General features: G+C 33.9%; 1 protein-coding gene across 4 annotated transcripts in view; it reads right to left on the bottom strand.

The window, feature by feature from the left end:
* Positions 1-22,897, bottom strand: part of STXBP5 (syntaxin binding protein 5) — a 167,805-nt gene that overhangs the window by 130,931 nt on the left and 13,977 nt on the right. For all 4 annotated transcript variants that reach the window (XM_077896408.1, XM_077896409.1, XM_077896411.1 and 1 more), the window contains exons 3-4: positions 11,947-12,028; positions 8,636-8,736 (exon numbers count right to left, since the gene is read on the bottom strand). In XM_077896408.1, coding sequence (XP_077752534.1) covers positions 8,636-8,736; positions 11,947-12,028 — 183 coding nt within the window. The remainder of the gene's footprint in view (positions 1-8,635; positions 8,737-11,946; positions 12,029-22,897) is intronic.

The following is a 22,897-nucleotide window of genomic DNA, read 5'->3' as shown; positions in this document are numbered from 1 at the left end:
CCCAATCATAAGGTGAACTAATTAGGACCTCAATTACATCTACATAATGCCTTCACCTATTTAAGTGTTTGTATGAATAACTCAGAGGTGGTGTGTGGACACCAGGGAGCAGAAATTTTGAGACCCATCTTAAAATTCTGCCTTACCATACATATATGTTTAGAAGTGGAACTGTTTGGTCATGGAATATGTGGATACTGCAAAAAATTTTTCTAAAGTGACTAACACTCCCAGCAGCAGGCTATGGGAATATTTAGCCATTTTGATGGATACATAGTGCTATCTCGTTGTGGTATCAGTTTGCATTTTCCTGATGCAAATTTCTTTTAAAATAAATCAGTATATATATATATATATTTTTAAAGGTGAGGGGGCGCCTGGGTGGCTAAGTGGTTAAGCATCTGCCTTCAGCTCAGGGCATGATCCTGGAGCCCCAGGATGGAGTCCCATATCAGGCTCCGTGCATAGAAGCCTGCTTCTCCCTTTGCCTATGTCTCTGTCTCTCTCTATATATATAGGTCTCTCATGAATAAATAAATAAAATCTTTTTTTATTTTATTTTTATTTTTTTTTAATAAAATCTTTTTTAAAAAAAGTTGAAAGATTGGATAAGTTATTCTATCATAGGTTAACTTAAGCTTCTAAAATGGCATCCATCCTTATTGTGTCAGTTATTTTATGTCTGGGCCGCTGAAGTAACCTATTCAAGCATTTTATTCATCTTTGTTAATCTAATACCTAGCATAATCCCAGGCACACACAAGGCACCCAATGCTTGGTGATTTACCCTCTAAAATATACCTACCAATACATGTAATTTACCTTTTTTCATTTCCAAATTTAAAGCTGTTCCCACTCTATATTCCTCCTACCTAGGCCAATCAATAATGTTATAGGAGGCAACCTTTTATAGCAGTCTAACACACAATTTCTCTGACCCATTATTGCATTATACAGTTAGAGGAATAACATATGTTCTAACTCTACCATTAATCTACCTAGCTTTCTTGCCCTACATATAAAAAATAAAGTGCTTTCATTCATTATTTTGTCTTTATTATTTATCCCATGCCTTAGGTCATTATGCCTATTAGGAGAGATAAATTATTCTTATATTCACTTTGATTATGTATCTCTTTCCTTCCGTATAATCTTTTTATATATGAATACATTATAAGGACCTTGTGCAACCAGACCAGTCTCTTTGGATGTCTCTCCCAATTTTGTCAGAATTTCTTTGTTATTATTGATAATTTTATCCTAGGAAGTTATTCAACACTTCCTGGGGTGCCTAGGTGGCTCAGTGGTTGAGTGTCTGCCTTTGGCTCAGGTCATGGTCCCGGGGTCCTGGGATTGAGTCCCACATCAGGTTCCTTATGGGAGCCTGCTTCTCCCTCTGCCTATGTCTCTGCCTCTGTGTGTCTCTCATGAATAAATAAAATCTTTAAAACAAAACAAAACAAAAAACACTTCCTGACCATCCTTCCTTTTACAGTCTCAAGGTCATCAAATAACAATTATCTTCTCTCTGAACATTAACAGTTTTTTTTCTTTTTAAATTTTGTCTCAGAATGTGGTTCCCTAAGAGTTCCCAAGGAGACTCATCATATCCACAGAATTCCAAAACAATTCTCTTTCTGGATTAGAATTAGTCAGAATAGTATATCCCTCAGTCAGGATTCCTAACGGCCTATGTTCTATTCCATTTCTGTGTTCTAGTCCTGAATTTCATCACATTAAATCACTCTCATTTCTAATGTCTGTATACTTTCATTAAACCCATTTAAAGACAAATATTTTGCTGATATGATGCAATTACCACAAAAACTATAATCCTAGGTCTCTAATTTGTTCCAATATTATGATTAATTTTTTTTCTTGTTAAATATGTGCAGTGAATTAATTCAAAATCTTTGGAAGACCTGTATAGATTTTTTGAGGGCTGGTATCTGGCCAAATATTCTTTTACAGCTATGCCCGGTTCATGTGCATACTGAGCAAATTATAGGCCTCATAAATATGCAAAGCACAATATTTAGGTAATATTTTAATAAGAGTATAATGGGATAAATTAGTTTTTGTTTCTACAATAATTTACTTTTCCTAAGAAAATCTGATGTGGGCGCCTGGGTGGCTTAGTCTGTTAAGCCTCCAACTCTAGGTTTTGGCTGAGGTCCTAATCTCAGGGCCAAGAGATAGAGCCTCACAGCATCTGATTCTGCACTCAGCAAGGGTGGGGGGTCTGCTTCTCTTCTTCTCCCTCTGCCTCCCCCCCTCCCCCCCACACACACACATACACACACTCGCATTCTGGTGCATTCTCTATATATAAAAAATAAAAGTAAAAAAAAGAAAAACTGATGCTACAGCAACAGTCACTTCCTAAAGTACCTTATAGGCACCAACTCTTCCACTGTGATCTTAATATCGAATTAATTACTCCATTTGTCAAATAGTTTTTTCTCAAGGATTTTGGATACTGATGCACCATTGATAATTGTTAGGATGAAATGTTTTTATTATTAGTGCATTCCATATGATATTGTATTCTCCTTACCATTAGTTTAGAATGCATCCATGCTTATTTTATTCTCTAAACTAGTACATGCATCAAATGAATAGATATAATTTTGTTATAATAAAAGAAAAATATACCTTAAAAATATATTAATTTCAATATTAAAGACTCAGCTATTCATCAGATGTCTAACATATTTATAAAGAAAAATCCTATTCTTTGAAATTTCACCTGGGAGACTAAATAACATTTATGTGAAAGTGTATTATGAACAACAAAGAATTACACAATTAGAGATATAATTATTAGACAATAGCAGGTTCTAAATAGAAAAGCCCAGATACACAATTTAGAACTCAGTCTTAAAATGCTCCATATATTTTTACTTAATAACTGTTACGCAAAAATTTAGAGAATACTGGTCATGATAACAAAGTAATGATAAAAGACTAGCAGATAGTTGTAGTTGCTTATAAATCCATGAATTCCTCCCAATTAAACTTTCTTTAAAAGAAAAAAAAAATCCACAGAAGCTTGATGGAACATATTGATTAAAAAAAACTAGTATACAGAATTTTACTTGTCAAAATTTTCATTTTCTACCAAAGCCAAAGAACCTCTCCTTTACATGTATAAAGACATCTAGAACGAATATCATTGGCTTTTAATGATTTTCCAATGTCTATTAGTTGTTTCTATGAAGACTGCCTAAGTAAAATCTCTGGTACGGCTAATGCAGATATTTCAAGGTACAAAATTCTACTTAGGGACGCCTGGGTAACTCATTGGTTTAGCACCTGCCTTTGGCCCAGGTCATGATCCTGGAGTCCCAGGATCGAGTGCCACATCAGGCTCCCTACATGGACCCTGCTTCTCCCTCTGCCTATGTCTCTGCCTCTCTCTCTCTGTGTGTCTCTCATGAATAAATAAATAAAATCTTTAAAAAAAATGTTTCTTTAAAGAAACAAAAAAAAAAAAAAAACAAAATTCTACTTTAAATCCAATACCTTTAAAAACAAAACCAACTATATAGGTGATTTCTAAGGCACTGTTCTAAGGGCCTTATTCATATTATTTATTTTATACATATTAACTTTATAATACACATCTTGGGGCTTTTATGAGATAGTAATTATCCATTTTACAGATAACAAAACTGATATAGTTAATAGGTGATGGGGCCATAGACTAAGATTGAACATAGGCAGTCTGGCCCAGAATGTGAACTCTTAACCACTATGGTACATTGCTTTGCAAGATAGAGAAAATTGCATCTCAAGCTAAGTAACCAATGAGAGTAAGAACTAAACTTGATAATTAGTACAAGCTGGCTACAAACCAAGGAGATTTATGTTATCCTCCAACTCAAAATCTTTCTACGGAAACTGAGATACATATTTATTTAGTATGAATAAATGTCATCTTATTGGGCATCTGGAAGCTAAGCTTATCTTAACTTTGACCAAGATCCTAATGGCAAGGCCCAAGTTGGTCTTGTTTACAAATACATGCTCAGCAGCTACCATTAAGCTGGCACAAAACAAGCATTCTATAATTATCTATAGAATAAATGGGGATAAGAGGAAGTTGTTTTAACATATGAGATAAAAGAAATGATAAAGGTTACATGTAACACAGAGGAAAATTTTCTGCAGATAGAAAACACACAAAAAAATGAAGTAAGCTGCCTAATTTCATAGTTAAACCAAAATGTGAGACTTCTATATTTTTTCTTAAATACCAAAAAAGTGAAATTCTATCAGAATATCCACATTACAGTTGTACAAGATGTAAATGTACTCAACACTACTGAACTGTACACTTGTGATAGAAAATTTTAAGTTCTGTGCATTTTAGTGCAATTTTAAAGTCAAAACTAGAAAAAAATCCACATTCTGAAAAAAAATACAATTTAAATCACTAGTTTTTTTTTTACGACATACAATTTCTATTTATAAATTTATACTATACTAGGAAAATTTGCTTATAAAAATAAGACATTATAAAACTTAAGTTTACATTACTTAACAATTGTTCAAAATATAATGAGATAGATATTTATAAATTTTTCATTTTTCCTATCTTTCCTAGTTTCAGAAGTAAAAATGCAAATAGCATAAAAATGGAAATGGAGTAATTTAACTAATTTATTAGCTCAAATCCACTGTGAAATAAGGAGAAAACTAGGTTACTGGTTATTGTATTTTGTCAACAATAAGCACTGTGATAGTCATTACAAATATTCACAAGATTTCTAGCTTTTTTTGCTTCTTGGTTATATGAGTGAAATTAGAGATGGCCACATGACTTGTTCCCATAGCCCATGAAATGAGTGTAAAAAATATGTATCATATCCAGACAGAAACTTTAAGGGCCAACACATGCTTCAACATATTCTCTTTTTCCCTACTACAGTGACTGGCAATACTGTAAAGACTGGCTGTTTCCTTAGCCAGGTTCTGGAACAATGATAATGAAAAGGAAAAGAGTTCCAGCAAACCCACAAAGGACATATAATGTAAGCAAAAATAAACTGTTGCTGTATTTAGTCATTAAGATTATAGCATAACCCAAACTATCCTGACTGAGACAGATATAAAAGCTGAATGTAAAGCAGTTATTTAAAGAATAGATTCCTACAAATGAGGGAGATAGAATAGGACAGGTTAGGATTTTGTCCCTTCTCCTGCCTAGGGAAAGCTGCCGTAACAGAAGGTTTCCATCAGGGTACACATTACAGTTCTGAATGACACAGAGTTCAGGCTGCGGGGCAGAATACGTCTTGCCACCATGAGCAAACCTACACCTGGAGGAAGCCTCTGCTCTGCAGCCAGATGCTAAGGAAAATGAGGCTCCTCCCAAATGCTACTTCTCTCCTTCCTGCCACTTGAAGAAATCTGAACTTTAGTCTTTTTTTTTTTTTTTTTTTTTTTAAGATTTCATTTATTTATTCATGAGAGACACAGAAAAAGAGAGGCAGAGACATAGGCAGAGGGAGATAGGCTCCTTGCAGGGAGCCCGATGTGGGACTCGATCCCGGGACTCCAGGATCTTGCCCTGAGCCGAAGGCAGACGCTTAACCGCTGAGTCACCCAGGGATCCCTGAACTTTAGTCTTGACAGAATATAAGTAGGTTCATCCATAAGACGCCAAGCCCATTCCTTAGCATTTTAGATGCAATAGCTGCCATACAACTTTGTAGCTACCTTAAAGGATTTCATCCTAAGAGATATTCAAGGGACAAGTATCATGCTACAGTTCCTTCTTTACTGTTAACCTTAATGAAGGCCACAGGGAAGCTGAACCTCAAACAGGGACTAGCTAGTTTCTGTTGGTCAGCTGGGTAAACTCTATTACAAAACTCAAAACTATGAATTCTATCAGCTTATTGCATTTGTAACTTTTAGGAGCATTGCATACAACTGTGCAGAATGGGCCCTGCATAATAGCACCCAACCAAGGAGGGGAATGGTGGACTCTAAGGCTGCATTTATCAGGAAGAAAGGCTCTGTTCTCACAGGGCACACAAAAGAGCCTTCTGTTTATCAGATTATGCCTACAGGCACTTTTTAGACTAACTCACCATTCCTTACCCACTTTTACCAGATTTTCTTAGAGACCATCCTTAGAAGTACTATCAAGGAGATTTACCTCATACCTGACAATCATGGGACCCTGACAATTTTGGGACTCCTTGAGCTCTGATCCTTTCACCATGAAACATAGTAACATAGTAACATATAGTATATGTTTGTGAATTTGGACCACATGCTACTAATGAGAAATACGGACAGGTCACTGGCACATGAGATATCAGAAGTATTCTTCTGCTGGAATTCTACATTCTGACAGAATCCTTCCAGTGGGTGGTAGAAAGTAAGAGAAATTCTACAGCATTACATGAAACAAATGATATAATTTTGATGTGCTAGAGTCCAGAGTTTTCTAACTTTGTACTGATATTTTAGACCAGATAAATTCTTTGTTAAGGGGAGCTGACTGCCTTGTCATTGTAACATTTTTGGCAGCATCCCCAGGCCTTTATCTACTAGAAGCCAGTAGCACTGTTCATTCCTCTCTCCTCTAACTGTGACAAAAAATGTCTCTAGACATTGTCAAATGCCCTCTGGAGGGTAAAATCACACCAGGGCAACAACTCTGCTAGACCTATACTTTTATCTCCAGCAGGTGGTGTGAGACTCACAAGATGTGTTCTGGGACTGACAGGCCCATCACTATCTCCATCTGCTTGGTGGCATCTGAAACTGATATAGGGCTCCCCCTGATCCAGGTGGCAAGTAGACTAAGGAACTCTGCCAAACAGATTGAGGCTGGTCCTATTTCTAGCAGGTAGAAAAGAATTGAACCTTAACTTTTTGCTTGCCTTTTTCCCCCTATGTCAACCCTTTCTCCTTCTATTAACTCCTTCACTGCTGTCCTTCTCCTAAAAGAAGGAGAACCATGATTCCAACTTATTAAGAAGACCTATCTTCCAGGCAAGATTTAGCCCAATAGAAAACTTTGCTATTAACCCCTTGCCAATTCTGGTCTCTGTCTACCATTCAATGTCAACATGTCTTGGTATTGGCTAAAGAAGTCTGAACTGCTATATTCTCATCAGCAATTTTAGCTTGTCTACTTTGAAGGGCTGCTGTGGGGAAAAAGCCAGACTTAAAAACTGACCCATTTATATAACCTCAACAGATCAACATTTATCAAAGCAGGAATGGTCTGATCCTTGGATATGCTTTGGGCAGTCTGATGTCTGACTTCCACAGAAGACAGGGCCTAAAGACACTAACCCCATTGCATTTAGATACTACAGAGACCCAGGTTTCTTAACTTTGGCACATATACGTATATACTCACATCTGCTCATGCTTATGAACACATATATGCAAACATATCTAAATTTTTATATATACATAAAAAATAGATCTCATAAGCAATGGGGGGAACCTGTATTTTTTACTCATATTTCATGACAAAGTTCCATGTATATAAAGACTAAACAACTTTAAAAAAAATCCAACTTTAAGAGTCATAAAAAATATGGGAGAATGTTTAATAAAATTAGGGTGAAAAGGTCTTTCCAATATACAATGGAATATTATTACTCAAACATGAAAAAGAATAAAATCTCGTCACTTGCAACAACATGCATGGATCTAGAGTATACAATGCTAAGTGAAATATAAGTCAGGGAATGACAAATGCCATATGATTTCACTTTTATGTGAAATTTAAGAAACAAATGAAAAAAAGACAAAAGACCAGATTCTTAACTATAGAGAACTCCTGGTTACCAAAGGGGAGTGGATGGGGAAATGTTAAAACAGTTAAAGAGGATTAAGAGTAAACTTATCATGATGAGCACTGAGTTATGCACAGAATTGTTGAATCACTATATTGTATACCTAAAACTAATGTAACGTTGAATGTTAATTATACTGGAATTTAAAAAAAAGAAAAGAAAAAAGGTCTTTCCAATCAAAGTACAAAACTCACAAGTCATAAGAGATTGCTGTGACCAACTGTTCCACAAATTTATCTTAGAGATATACTTTTATAAATGGTTGAAGACATATATGTATCATACTATCACAACAGAGCAAAATGTACAGCAGACCAAAAAATATATAAATGTCCACTGATGAAGACTGACTAAATTATGGTACTTTCATATGAAGACTGACTAAATTATGGTACTTTCATGTAACAGAACATCACACAGTTATGAAAATAACTACGGAAGACTGGCATGTGCCAGTATGAAACAATCTGTCAGATATATTGTTGAGTAAACACAAATTATAGGAAGAATATGTAATATCTTTCCCTTTATGCAAAAAAAAAAAAAAAAGAGCACTATCTAAAAAGATTTTTGCCTATATGCACAAAGTACTTCTAGAAGGACATGGAAGAGATTTCTGTGGTTGTCTCTAGAGAGGAAAATGAGTCTGGAAAGAAAGGAAACTTGCTTTCTATTGTATATCCTTTGAAGTTCTTGAATTATTTCTTAGATTGTGCATAAAGTCTATCACAAAAAAATTCAAAGAACATATTTCAAAATAGAATAGCAAATATCTTACATTGAGGATAACAGAGAATTCTTACCTTTCTCTGCAAAATTTAAGTGAATGTAGTATGGCAGGTCTCTTTTGACGTAAATTCCATAAATGTAAGGTGTCATCAGCCAAGGCACTCACAAGAGCTCCCTTAAAAATAAAGTGTAATATTTTTTATAAAGAACACATTTTACAAACATTAAAGTTACTAAAGAGCTGTCAAAAAAAAGTCTTCCCAAGTTTCAAAACTTTCAGTAAATAGATTTAATTTTCAGAAACATTTGTCTCACCCAAATTCTTAGTAGTAGATGTAACACACTGTTATATGTATTTGTACAAAATGTTTTAACTTCTTCAACAATTTAAAGTATAATTTAGTATCTTATAAACTATAAGTACAGTAGGATCTAGATGGATATTACGGTTGATAGCTATAATCATAAGTAATATTAGAGTTACTTGACCACTACTACATATCATCTTGACTAGAAGAAAAATATAATATGAAGTAACATTCCCATTTTAAGAAAAATTCTTTAGAATGTACTATGCCTAGATCATAACTCTACTACTAGAATGATACAGAAAATAAAGATAGCACTCAGCAACTATAAATTCAATAACCAAAAGATCGAACAATCAACTAATTTAGAAAGTTAAAATATCTGATAGTATTAAATAATATTAAGTATGGAGAAGAAAATCTCTGGCCCCATATGAGAATCACAGAGGAAGCTAAGTCTCACCCTCGACCTCACAAATCAGAACTTTCAGAGCAAGAACTTATACAGGTTTATCTTTAAAAATCTCCAGAAGTGATTCTGATATGTGAACAGAATTAAGAATCTCTACACTAAGGTTGATTTATTAAGACATGTGCTTGTTTTTCCTCCAAAGAGTCAGATACTTTTCATCTATATTGACAGATAAAAATGCAACATGAAAAATTTATGTTAATTTCAAAACAGGATTCCACTCATCAGGTTATTACGAGAAATCTTAAAATCTCCTTCCTTTAAACTAAGAGTTTCTCATTTATCAAAGAGGATTAAAATAGCTCTGCAAATTTACATTAAATGATCTCCCCAAGTCCTTTCCACCTTTGAAATTCTATGAAGACCACTCTATGGTGTAATTCCTACTGCTACAATATGGTTATAGGAGAGCAGAAATAAAGTCCATATGCTTTCACTTAGAAAGCATCCTCTTATCTATATCACTTTGAAGCAGAGAAACTCAAAGATTCTTAGTATCAGAGATTTGTACTCTTCATTCTTATTTTCACCATAGAGATATAGAGCCGAAATGGCAATAACAGCTGACCACCTCCCTTAGTGGTCCCTTTACCTACATACGATCTACTAAATATAAAAGCAAATAGCTACTCTCAATTGTCAGATTTCTGTAGCAATCCTCAATTATTCATATTTTGTTAAGCATTTTTTAAAACAGTAACATCATTTTTAAGTACTCAAAATGTAACACCTGACCATGTAAAATAAAAAGTCATATTCAAGAACTCTAAGATGAATCCTATCCAAAAGAATCCTGCATGAATAACAACATAAATTACTTAAGATTTCTAAAATTTAGGTGTTTAATCAGTTTGCAGTATGTTATTTACATTGGTTCATGTACTACTTTAAGAAATAGTCTTAACACATGTATAAAAATGGATAAGAGGTTAGTGGTCTCCAGGGATTAGGAACTGAGAGCAGGAGGGGGCCCAGTTGTAAAAGGGGAGCCTTAGGAAATTCCTTTATGATGATGAAACTGATCTGTATCTTGTTCATGGTGATCATTACACAAATCTATTATGCATCATAAAACTGCACAAAACTACACACCCATACTGACACAGGAGTACATGGTGGTGAAATTTAGATAAGGTCTGTAGTCTAGCTAATAGTAGAATATGGATTCACTTTCCTGGTTTGATATTATACTACTGTTACACACAATGTTACTATCAGGGGAAGCTAGGGGAAGTACATACAGACCCCTTCTGTTTTGAAACTAAGTGCCAGAATTATTTCATACCAAAATATTTTTAAAAATATGAAAAATAATCTTGACTCCTCACAAATGGGTTCAACAACTTTCTATATTGTGATTTCCTTCAAATTTTAACATTTTACAATGCATATTATACAGTTCTAAACAGAATACTAAACAGTGTTTAAAAAAACACTTCTGACTAAAAAACCCCTACATAATTGCATATTGATTTTCTGATAAAAACATTTTACAAAAGGTCAAAGGTATCAAGTGTTTGTTTGTTTTTTTCCTCTCACACACATTTAAGAATTTATTCCATGGAACCTAAGGACCTGAGGGCAAAAAGAATGTCCACAGACTATCATCACAATAAAGATAGCAGAGCCTTTTCTGCAGTAATTTATTCTAACGACCAGCTTTTTCTGTTTGTCACTCTGTACAGTAAACATCTATTCTTAGAGCTGCTCATTTTTTAACTTTTAATTTTTTTAGAAATTCCAATTAGTTAACATAAAGCGTTATATTAATTTTAGGTGTACAATATAGTGATTCAACAATTCCATACATCATCACCCCGTGCTCATTACAAGTGCCCTCTTTAATCCCCATCACCTATTCCACCCACCCGCCCCATCTCCCTCTGGTAACCATCAGACTGTTCTGTATAGTTAAGACTCTGTTTCTTGGTTCACCTCTTTTTTTCCCCCCTTTGGTTTCTTAATACCACAAGAGTGAAACTGTAAGGTATTTATCTTTCTCGGACTTATTTCGCTTAATTAGCATTATACTCTCTAGCTGCAAGTCACTGCAATTGCTCATACTTTCTAAAAACCTGCAAGCATGTTATCTACTCTGACAAAAAAAATATTAGTTTCCTGAGCTTCTTCCTAACTTTACTCTATCAAAAAAAAAAAAAAAAAAAGGCATCATCAATTACTTCAAGTGACACAACAATTTTGAACAATAACCAGTTTTCTTTTCTAATGGATTTTGTTTCCTGGTTGTATTGCAAACAAGTCATTAGAGAAGTATATTTTGTTATTTATAATAAACTCAATCTTTAAAAAAATTTAATATAGATTTTAGTGTTACATAACTTTCAGTATCCAAGAAATAAAATTTAAGTGCAGCACCCTGTACCAAAAGATTTACTTATACCATTCTATTTGCAACACTGTTTTGAGAAGCATCTTGCATTATTTAAGCCATGATGATGGCTTAAAGTGAATTGCTATTAGCTGTGACCTATAAGAAATATGCTTTTGTTCAAATATGTAAGTATGAATGCATGCAAGAAATCTGAAAGGCCAGATGTGGCCCTATTTCAAATATAAGTAGGACAGATTAAAGCAATTCACTGACCTCATTGATCAGGAACTGAAGCTGGATGACTGCAGCTCCACTGTCATGTTGGCAGTAACATTCTACTCCTGGACGACCAAAGCTGTCATTAATTTCATTAAGGAGTCTACAGTATTTGTGGGCTTTTTATAGCAATTCTTAAGTTATATAACAGACTAATAAATATTCTAATGACCTGATATTCACTACCTGCTATTTACTGAGACTAAGATTCAGAGCTACATTTATTAAGCATCAATCTGATCAGCTAGCTTCTGCTGATAATCAGAAGTCTCAGAGATGACCGGTCTAAAAGAAATAACTATTCCTTCTAGAAAATAAAAGAACTATCAAAAATAGGAATATACAGAATGTAAAATATATTTAATACACTTTACTCTGCACCGCTTTTTTCTGTCACTTAAAATAAAAAGAGTTAAAAGTAGTTGATCTGCAGAGCATCCAATTTTTCCCAAAGCAGCAAACAAATCTGAAAAGCAGAGACATGTCATTTTGGAAAAATGCTTTTGGAACCAGTCTTTTTATGGCATTTTTCATTCCTATAGTATTATTTTTAATAGTGTAAGTTAATATAATGAACCATATTACTACGTTTATTATTGTAGCATGATGATGTTATATTACCAGTGAATCAATCTTTTATGACAGACTTGAATTCAAAATATGCAAATTTGTGTTAATTTGCATATGATAACAGTAAACACAATATTCTCTGTTAAGCATATATTAAACATGTTATATGTATATACTATCTCATTTAATTCCCATAATCTATGAAGAATACATAATTTCCCCCTCCTCATAAACAGATAAGGAAACTGAAGCACAGAGAAATCAGTAACTTGTTAAGTTACACAACTAAAAAGAAGCAGAGATGAGATCTGAATAAGCATTCTGGCTCCAAAGTCTATACTCTTAATAAGGTATGCTAAATAAAGAAAACAAACAAAAATCCAAACACTTTACAACTTATTACGTGCCAAGCATCGTTACATGCTTTTATCTTCATAAACTTGAAATGAGAAATTAGCTATTTTAACATGCCACTATACTAATCTACTTTTTACTGGTTCACAATAAATATTAATTAAAAATAAAAGGCTAAATCTAAAACTAAAATGTGATGGGATTTAATGAAATTACAGCTCTCTTTATGTAAGTTCATATTTAGGTGTATAGACTACTTCTATATTCTTTTAATGTCCAAAGGCTTTTCTTAAGTAAAAATAAGCATACTACAGGTTAAATTCCTACTTTCTGTGCACTTTTTCCTTCTGATTTCTAAAAGTTTTTCTAGGTGATATTTATTTTCCACAAATTTTTTCATTTTACTGCCAGCAATGAACTTCTATTATTTCATAAATAAACGTGTATGTTTCGCCTATAGTACCCTACTCTTTAAGCATCTCAAACTTTTATCATCATCACCATCATCAGTATTAGTACTAGTTTTACTACATCAATTGCCCAAATGCACCTACAGGAAGCTACATTTCAAATTGTTACCATTGGCACTTGGTAGTGCCAAATCACATGTGGTTGGCCAAGATACCTACATCTATATTCATCCATTTCTTTTGAAAGGATGCCCTTTTAGCTAATAAATGGAGTCTAATTCTAATCTTTCCAGCGAAATTATTCTTCTGGGACCAATTATCATATTCTATAATCCTCATTTTACATAGAGTAAAACTTCTCATCTAACCAGATCAGTAAAATTAAGTTAGTAAAAAAAAAGTGATGAAGAATCATAAAAACTCTACTTACCTTATGTGTTATTGTTTTCAAAAACCATACATAATTTTGCTAATGTTGTCATATTATCCAAAGACTTTTTGACGTATGGATCTATTAACTAGATTCAATTGTTTTTCTTACAGCACAGCCATTGTAAGTTAGGGTGGCTCAGGCAGTTGAGAATTTATCTGACTCTTGGTTTTTGGCTCAGGTCCTGATCTCATGAGTCATAGATTCCAGGCCCACAGTAGTGACACTCAGTGGGGAGTTGGCTTGAGGATTCCCTCCTTCTGCCCCTCCCCCCATGTGCATGCTCACATGGCGCTCGCATGCTCTAAAAAACAATCTTTAAAAATAAACAAACAAATAAATAAAAAAAATATACTCATAACTGTAAGATTTGTAGTTAAATTTTTTAAACAGATCCTTAAAGATACATTCTAAATGCAGCATTCACATACAATCCTACTTCTTTTCTGATCATTTACTGTTATCCACACAGCATCAGAAAAATTTTAAGTGACTGACTTCATGAAGTCTTCTCAAAGTATTCATCCTGCATTTTTATATATATTTTTTAAAACCCTCTATTTTGCATTCACATTTCAGCAGTTTATATATTCTGAAAGTGAACTAATTACTAGATTGTAATAACAAATATGACAGGCACCAATACATGTGGAAATACACAAAACTGATTATTGGTTAAGTAAAATATAAGCAAATAGATCTACTAATTTGGGCCTACTGGTCTGAAAACTTCATTGCGCTGTGGGTACCAATCAATATTTTACTCATAGAGACTGGAAAGTTTAAGTCAGGAAGTCTGGAAGTCAAGAAAGGTTTATTATTATCTACACATGGAACTATTCCAGACAAAATGATACTTTTTTACAATATTAATATAGTCACTTTACTTATAGCTAAGATGATAAATTTACTTTCTTAATAAAGAATTACCTACTATTTACTAAGCTTCAGTCTACATGTCTTATATACACAATTGTACTTAATCCTCACAGTAACTCTGAAAGGTGGTTGTTATCTATATTTTACAAATGATAATTCTGGGGACACCTGGGTGGCTCAGTGGTTGAGCGTCTACCTTCAGTCCATGGCATGATCCTAGAGTCTCGGGATCGAGTTCCACATCGGGCTCCCTGCATGGAGCCTGCTTTTCTCTCTGCCTATGTCTCCTGCCTCTCTGTCTCATGAATAAATAAGTAAAATCTTTTTAAAAAAAATGGTAATTCGGAGGCTCAGGGAAGTGATTCTTCTCAAGGTTACTACTGATTTCTCTCCATTTTCCTTTGGATAAGGTAGTACTATGCTGTAGCCAGCCCTGAAGGATCCTTAATATTACAAAAGCTCTATGGATTGGGGAGAACAAAATCATAAATCATTACTTTGTGGTAACAAAAAGTTTAAAATTAAATTTTAAGCAACGGAAGGCACTTACACATAATCAAAAGATAGTACTTGAAAGAATACAAATTCTAGAGCAAGTAGTTCTCAATCCTGGCAGTATATCAGAATTCCAGCTCAACTGCAAATTTACTAAACCCAAATTGCCTGAGAAGCAGCCTGGGTAGGTATCCGTCTTTGTTTTATTGTTGTTGATATGGCACAGGAACATCTGAGGCACAGTGAAAATTAAGACATCTTCTTTCAAGTCTGTTCATATGCCAGCTCCACTAGTACTTGCTGTGACCAGAGGAGAATTATTACACTTCTCCACTTTGTCTATAAAATGCAGATGCTAATCAAGTCTAGCTTGCAGAGATGTGGTGAGAATTAAACCTATTAAGAGTGTACTCCCCAAACGGTACCCATCCATTATCATTATTTAACTAGTATATTCACTACTTTAACAAGAAATAAAGAGACCTTATTTTGGAGATACCATAATGTAAGAAAATAATATTAGATCACAGCATGTCACAGATGTAAATATTCATATTCTTTTCTATTTTTTTCTAATGATTATGGCTTCTTGCATATGTGGTTCTTCCTAATATTGTTATTACTGAGAGTAATACACCATCATAACTCCTGAATAAGAGCTGCAGAAGACAAGGCTAAAACAGGCTGAGAGGAAAGTCTTTGAACACAAATCTTTGAATTTAGACATGATCCTTTAAGTAAGCAACAGGGAGAAAAGAAATATTTAAGGAAAAAATACAATATGATGAAACTAGCATTTACTGATGAATAATCAGGAAGATATATGTGGAAGAGATAAGCAGAAACAAAGATCAAAACCAGTTAAATAAACCTTTTAGAATACTGGACCATCAAATTCAAAATAAATATTCATTCAATTGCTTAAGTGGTGTTTTGTTTTTGGTTTTTTTTTTTTGAAAGGGAGGAAGAAACCAGGAATTAGGAAACCTTTAAGTATATCAACACCATCATAGTAGTTAAGATTTATTAAATAAATAATATGTGTCAAGTATCATACACGTATTAGCTTACAAGAATACCTCCTTCCACAGGCTCTGTTATTTGCAAAAAAGAAAACTGAGATACAACCAAGCTAAATAACTTGACCAAGGCCACTCAGCTAGTTAGAAAAGAAGGTGGAATTTGAACCCAGGCAGTCTAACTCCAGTATACACATACATACATGCATACAAGCATTTAAATATAAATCACCAAGCCTTACTGCACCAAAAAGGAGCCAATTTTCACATGTTGAAAGAGGACTTTATCTCCATTTGACCCTAATCTGTACTTTCTAACTAGTTAAGTTCTTCTCTCCAGTTTATCTTTTAACTCAGGCAGAGAACCCTATGGCAAAGCATTCTGTGATGGACCAACTACCCTTCAAGCAATTGGGACTGCCCCAAAATCAGCAAGACCTCACATAATTGACTCCAAGACAATGATCAACCTGACCTTTACTGCCCACCTGCATGGACCCACTGATCTTTGTCCCACATTTTCCTTATATAAACAGAGAACTACTTTTAGCACATTAAAGACAGTCTTTGAGACGTTAGTTGGCTGTCTTTCAGGGGTTGGCCTCACTGAAATAAATTTCGTTCTTGTTCTACCACCATCAGTAGCTCTGCTTAGATACTGTCAGTAGTACTTTTGGGACTCCCAGAGCCAGGTGCTCTTGCAACTATGGGCCCTGGTTATAATGTAAATGTCACTCCCCTACTTGCTTTAAGTCCTATTAAAACCAGAGAATGAACTTACAGAAGGATATTTATAATATTTTCCATCTGAGCACAAAATAAACTCAGACTAGTCTAAAACTCTAAAACTATGCCAAATGCAACTTTTAGTAGCAAGTAAACATTATAGAACCAACTGGGCATGAGCATAACACCAATCAAAAAATTTTTTTCCAGACTCATTTTTCATTTTAGTTCATGGTGATAAATACCTGTTAATTTTAATGAAGCACTATAACCAAGCAGATAAGCAAAAAGTGGAGTTCTATATTCTAATTATAGTTGAAATTTTGAGATTGCCTCCTTACAAATATTTTTAAGCCACCCTACACTCCAAAAGCCCACAGAATCAGAGACTGTATTAGAATAAAGGATGAAAATCACATGATCATTTTAACGGACACAGGAAAAAAGCCTTTGAAAAAAATCCAACCCCTTCCATGATAAAATACTCAAGGAAAAGGAACTTCTTCAACCTGACAAAGAGCATGTATGAAAAACCTACAGTGCACAACATACTTAAGGCTGAAAGACTGAAATGTGTATCTTCCTGTTAAGCTCAGGCAAAATACAGGATGTCCATTCTCACCATTTCTATTCAACATATGCAGGATGTTCTTGCAGGGGAAACCAGGCAAGAAAAAGAAATACAAAGTGTCCAGACTTAAAAGGAAGAAATAAGGTAAAACCATTCTATTCATAGAAGACATGATCTTGTATAGGAAAATCCTAAGGAACCCACTAAAAAACACTGATTTGAAAAAATAAAGGAGTTTAGCAAGATTGTACAACACAAGATCAATATGCAAAAATCAACTGTACTTCTATACACTGGCAACAAACAATCTGCGAAGTAAAATTAAGAAAACAGCTCCATTTACAATATCACAAGGAACAAAATACTTAGGAACAAATTTATCCAATGAAATGCAAGACTTGTACACTGAAAACTACAAAACATTGTTGAAGCAAGATCTAAGTAGGTGGAAAGACATCCCATATTCATGGAACAGAAAATTTAATAGTGTAAAGATGGTAATATTCATCAAACTTACCTACAAAATTAACACAGTAACTGTCAGAATCCCAGCTGTTTGTAGGAATTGAGAAGCTGAGCCTAAAATGAGCTTAAAAGTAACATGGAGATGCAAGGGACTGAGAAGAGCCAAAACAATCTTTACAAAGAAGAACAAAGTTGGAAGACTCATATTTCCCTAATTCCAAAAGTTTATACACTATTACAATAATCAAGACAATGTGATATTAGCATAATTACTATATAGCTAGATCAACAGAATGAGTTGAGAATCCAGAAATAAACATTTATGATCAACTGACTTTGGATGTCAAGGATGTCAAGACAATTCAATAGAGAAAGAACAGTCTTTTCAACATATGTCTTGGGATAACTGGATAATATCTACATGAAAAATAATTAATTTGGACCCCTATGTCACACTATATTAAAAAAAACTAGCTCAAAATAAAGATCTAAATTCAAGAGCTAACACTATAAAACTCTTAAATTAAATGTACATTTTTGTGACCTCAGATAAGGTTGTGACTTCTTGGATGTAACACCAAAAGCATAAGCCACAAAAGAAAAAATAGATAAATCGGACTTCATTAACATTAAAAAGCATTTTTGTACTTCAAAGGACATCATCAAGAAAGTGAAAGAACAGTCCACAGAACAGGAGAAAATATCTGTAAATCATGTATCTAACAAGGATTTAATATCCAGGATATAAAAAGGACTTTTACAACCAAATTAAAAAAATAATCTGAAAAATAAATAAATAAATAAATAATCTGATTTAAAAATGGAGAAAGGATATGAATAGATATTTCTCAAAAGAAATATACAGATACCCAAAACACACATGAAAAGATGCTCAACATTAGGAAAATGCAAATCAAAGCCACAATGAAATACTTCACCTTCCTCTAGTATGATTATAAAACACAATACAAGAGTTTATAAGGATATGGAGAAATGAAAACCCTCAATTAGTTGGCAGGACTGTAAAGTGGTACAACCATTTTGGAAAGTAATTTGCAATTCCTCTAGGTTAAATGCAGAGTTACCATATGACTCAGCAATTCCACTCCCAGGAATATAAACAAGAGAAATGAAAATATACATACATGTAAAATTTCTACACAAATGTTCACAGTATTATTCCTAATAGCCAAAAAAGAGGAAAATCTCAATTTCCAGCAACTGATAACTGGATAAATAATATACAGTGTCTTTATACAATGAAATATTCAACCATAAAAAAGAAAAGAACCACTATATACATTCTATATTATGGATAAACCTTAAGGACATTATGCTGAATAAAAGAAGACAATCATAAAAGACTATATGATTGCATTTATATATGAAATATCCATAATAAATGAATCCATAGAAATAGAAAGTAAGTGATTATGAAGGACTGGGTAGAGAGTATAAGGCAGAACAACCGTTAAATAAGTATGGGGTTTCTTACTGGGATAAAGAAAATATTCTGAAGTTAAGAAATGCTGATGATTGCATAACTCAGCAGATACAGTGAAAAGCCCTGAACTGTATATTTAAAAGGGTAAATTTTACGGTATTTAAAGTATCTTAATAAAGCTGTAATAAAAAAATTGGCGTCTGTGAATGATAAATGATAATACACATAGGCAAAAACAAAGGACTGAATTTAAGGACAAAAATGGCTGCAATTACTAATGAAACAAGTTAAAACATTATATATTAAATATACTTTTAAAAATCCCTTTTATCTAGGATTTAAAATATCTGCCACAAGCAATGAATGAATTTAACTATTTAGCAACCTAACTGAAATGCAGCATAGTAAGAGAAAAAAAAAATCACACTATAGTTGAACATTTTTGTAATTAAGCTCCTTATTTCCTTTTGTCTTGCACTTAATGTTTAAATATTTTTATTTCATTCAAGATTTAGACACAGGTATCTAACGGATGAGAAACAATAGAGAGGACCGTTTATAAGCTTTTAAAATTCCATGAATCTGTAAGTTCAGTCTATTCATTTTCCCTTTCAATCATTTGTTAGGCTGGTATTACAATCACAGCAATAGTTTCTCTGTTTATTCTGCCTTTTTCTACTATACTGTCAGTAAAGAAAAAAATAGTTAAAGAAGCAGGAAACGGGACCCCAGCCAAGTGGTAAGTTCTGAGTACAGCTCCTAAGCAAGTTTTCATGCATGTATATTGGCAACCTCTACTTTTTTGAAGAATGAGATAATATCAAGACTGCTATATATTTAATAAATTATTAAGATTTTTTAAAGATTATATATCTTCTCAGGGAATCTGTTCATCAATTCCTGTCAATGAAAAAAAAGGCAAGAAAGTACTGGCATTATTCCAACCCCTACAGAAGTGACACATTCAATTTTCCAAACTAGAAATGGAAGACCGGAATACATATAAAATGCAAAGCAACTGGAGAACTTTGATATCCTGTGCAGTTTCTGAAAATACACTTATATTCTACAAAGTTTAAAGATGAGGATACAGATAACTGAACTTTCCATGAACCCATAAGTGACTAATAAATTAGCCTACAGTGTAATACAATTAATTATATAATATTGTGTGAAAGTAATTTTCATTGAACATATATTCTGCTAACAAATCAAGAACAACTTTGATGGGTAAACTATTCCTTCCTGATTTAAATTATCCACCAAAACCCCTGATGATTTCCACTAACTTCTGTTACCATTTCTTTTACTGCATTCTTACACTATTAGCAAACAGAACAATTCACATCTCTACTAAGCCTTCAAGGTACTGCTACTCTCAACTGGCTTAATTTAATACTCTGAATGAAAGCTCAGCAAATGATTTTTATTTTTAATGACTTAAGTCCTGAAGAAACTTAACCATAAAATGATTATTTTCAATAGTAAAGTTAAAATCTAAACACCACCATAATGTGGTCAAAGAATATTGATGAAAGCATTCTAAAAATGAAGAGGGGGAGCTTTAGCATCAGACCAACTCTCCCATTCGATGTAAACATAAACTACAACCACTGAGCAGCTGAGAGACTTCATTTTTTATTCCACATTGTAATGAGAAATAAGTGAGAGTCAACAAATAAAAAGAAGTAGTACATCATACATTTATCCTACTCAAAAAATGGAAATAGGTCAAATGATCTGTGATAAATAAGACAACCTACGTGTGCTGCAGCTTTCTCATCTGCAAATGCTTCACCTGCCTCTTCCACCTAATCAGTACAACAACCACATACCTGCAAGACCAGACTTTATCAACTTCGTACTGAGATTACATGGTCCTTTTTTTATTGCTAGTCCTCATGTCTAGTGATACAATGCTAGGACAAGGAAAGACAGTAATTCAATCCTGTGACTCCAGTGCATTCCCATCTTCATAAATATTTCCTACCAGTTTCACAGCTCTGTCTCCAAAGGCAATGGTCTAGCAGTGTCAGCTTACACACACTTTACTGAACATGTTTCTACCTAACATCTGCCTCACTAAGAATACTGCTACCCTGTCTGTCAAACATTTAACCAGTATTTTTCTCAATTCTGGCTCTACATCATAAGCATCCACAGAGATTTCACATAAAATAATTACATATATTAAGCCCCATGCCAGACTCACTCACTCAGAGTATCTACCGAAGAAATCCAAGTATATGTTTGGACATTGTTTGTATGTTCTTTTTTTTTCCGCTCTATAAAATATTCTAATGTATAGCCATGGTTGAAAAAAAACCTGGAAAACCCGGTGAGTATAATTAAGCATTATCTTCCACAAAATTAAATTTATATATATGAATGACTTATTAATTTCTCAGACTGCCTTTCTTCAAAAGGAATAATCATGAATCCCCTCAATATTTGATCATAGGTATATTTTCCAAATTTCTAATGATCTGCTACTTCTAACTGAACTTCTAATCAACTTGATAGAAACACGACCAAAGGAAGAATTTAGTAAATCTTTACCAAAGTTTACCACGGTGAAGAACATTTCATTTTGTATTTTATGACTATTAATGTATTTGTAGTACAAAGCCTTTGTCAAATACCAATTTTTCACATTTCTATAGTAGAATAACCCTATTCTATAGTTTCACCTGCTTGATGTTTTTTTGAAGATTATGTATTTTTTCACCTATAAAAATACAGACTTTTGGTTTCTGGTCCAGCACATAAGAAATTTAAAATCTGCCATTCCATCCTAGCAACAAGGAAAAAGCTGAACAAACTAAAAGTTGTCAGCTCTTCTTAGATCCATAAGACAAATGAGGTCACAGGGCAAATCACTATCCCCAAAACTGCAAAGACAGGCCAATACCATGAATCACAACTTACCAAAACAAACCAGCAGACACCACCATGGGAATCAGTGCTAGGGTAGGAAAATCTAAAGTGTAATGGATGATTTGCTAGGGGCTTAAAGCAGACAAATCTGAGAGTCAGAACTCCAGGGGGACCCAATCATGAAGGGAGAGAGGGGAATCCTTACACTTTAGTGAGTTTTACCTCCAAGAGCTCCACCAGGTTCCCACAGCAGATATCTGAGAAAAATCCCCTCCTGCTTCCAGTAACGAGTGGGGGGAAGCAACCATTTTTAAATACACTGGAGCATTCTGTTCTTAACAAGATCTTCCTCAGGGGAAACTAATGGGAGCCTAGACAGCTGGGGGCTTATCAGAGCTAAACTGACCTGGCAAAAGGGAAATACCCAACTCCAACCCACTCTAGCTATCCTAATTCACCTGGGGGAGGGGGGCAAGGGGTAACTAAGAATCACTGTGAAGTTCACAGTTCAGAAACATAGGCTCACTAACAGACTAAGACCTAATCACAGTACAATAGAATGCTTCCCTTCCTCTCACACCTTACCACCAAAAACGAATCTAGATACAAACCTTGCAGTGTTCACAAAAATTAACTCAAAATGGATCATAGACCTAAATGTGAAATGCAAAACTATAAAACCCCTAGAAGATAACATAGAAGAAAACT

The sequence above is a fragment of the Canis aureus genome, chromosome 1 (assembly GCF_053574225.1).
Source record: "Canis aureus isolate CA01 chromosome 1, VMU_Caureus_v.1.0, whole genome shotgun sequence".
Lineage (NCBI taxonomy): Eukaryota > Metazoa > Chordata > Mammalia > Carnivora > Canidae > Canis > Canis aureus.
This window is presented reverse-complemented; position numbering and strand designations above follow the sequence as displayed.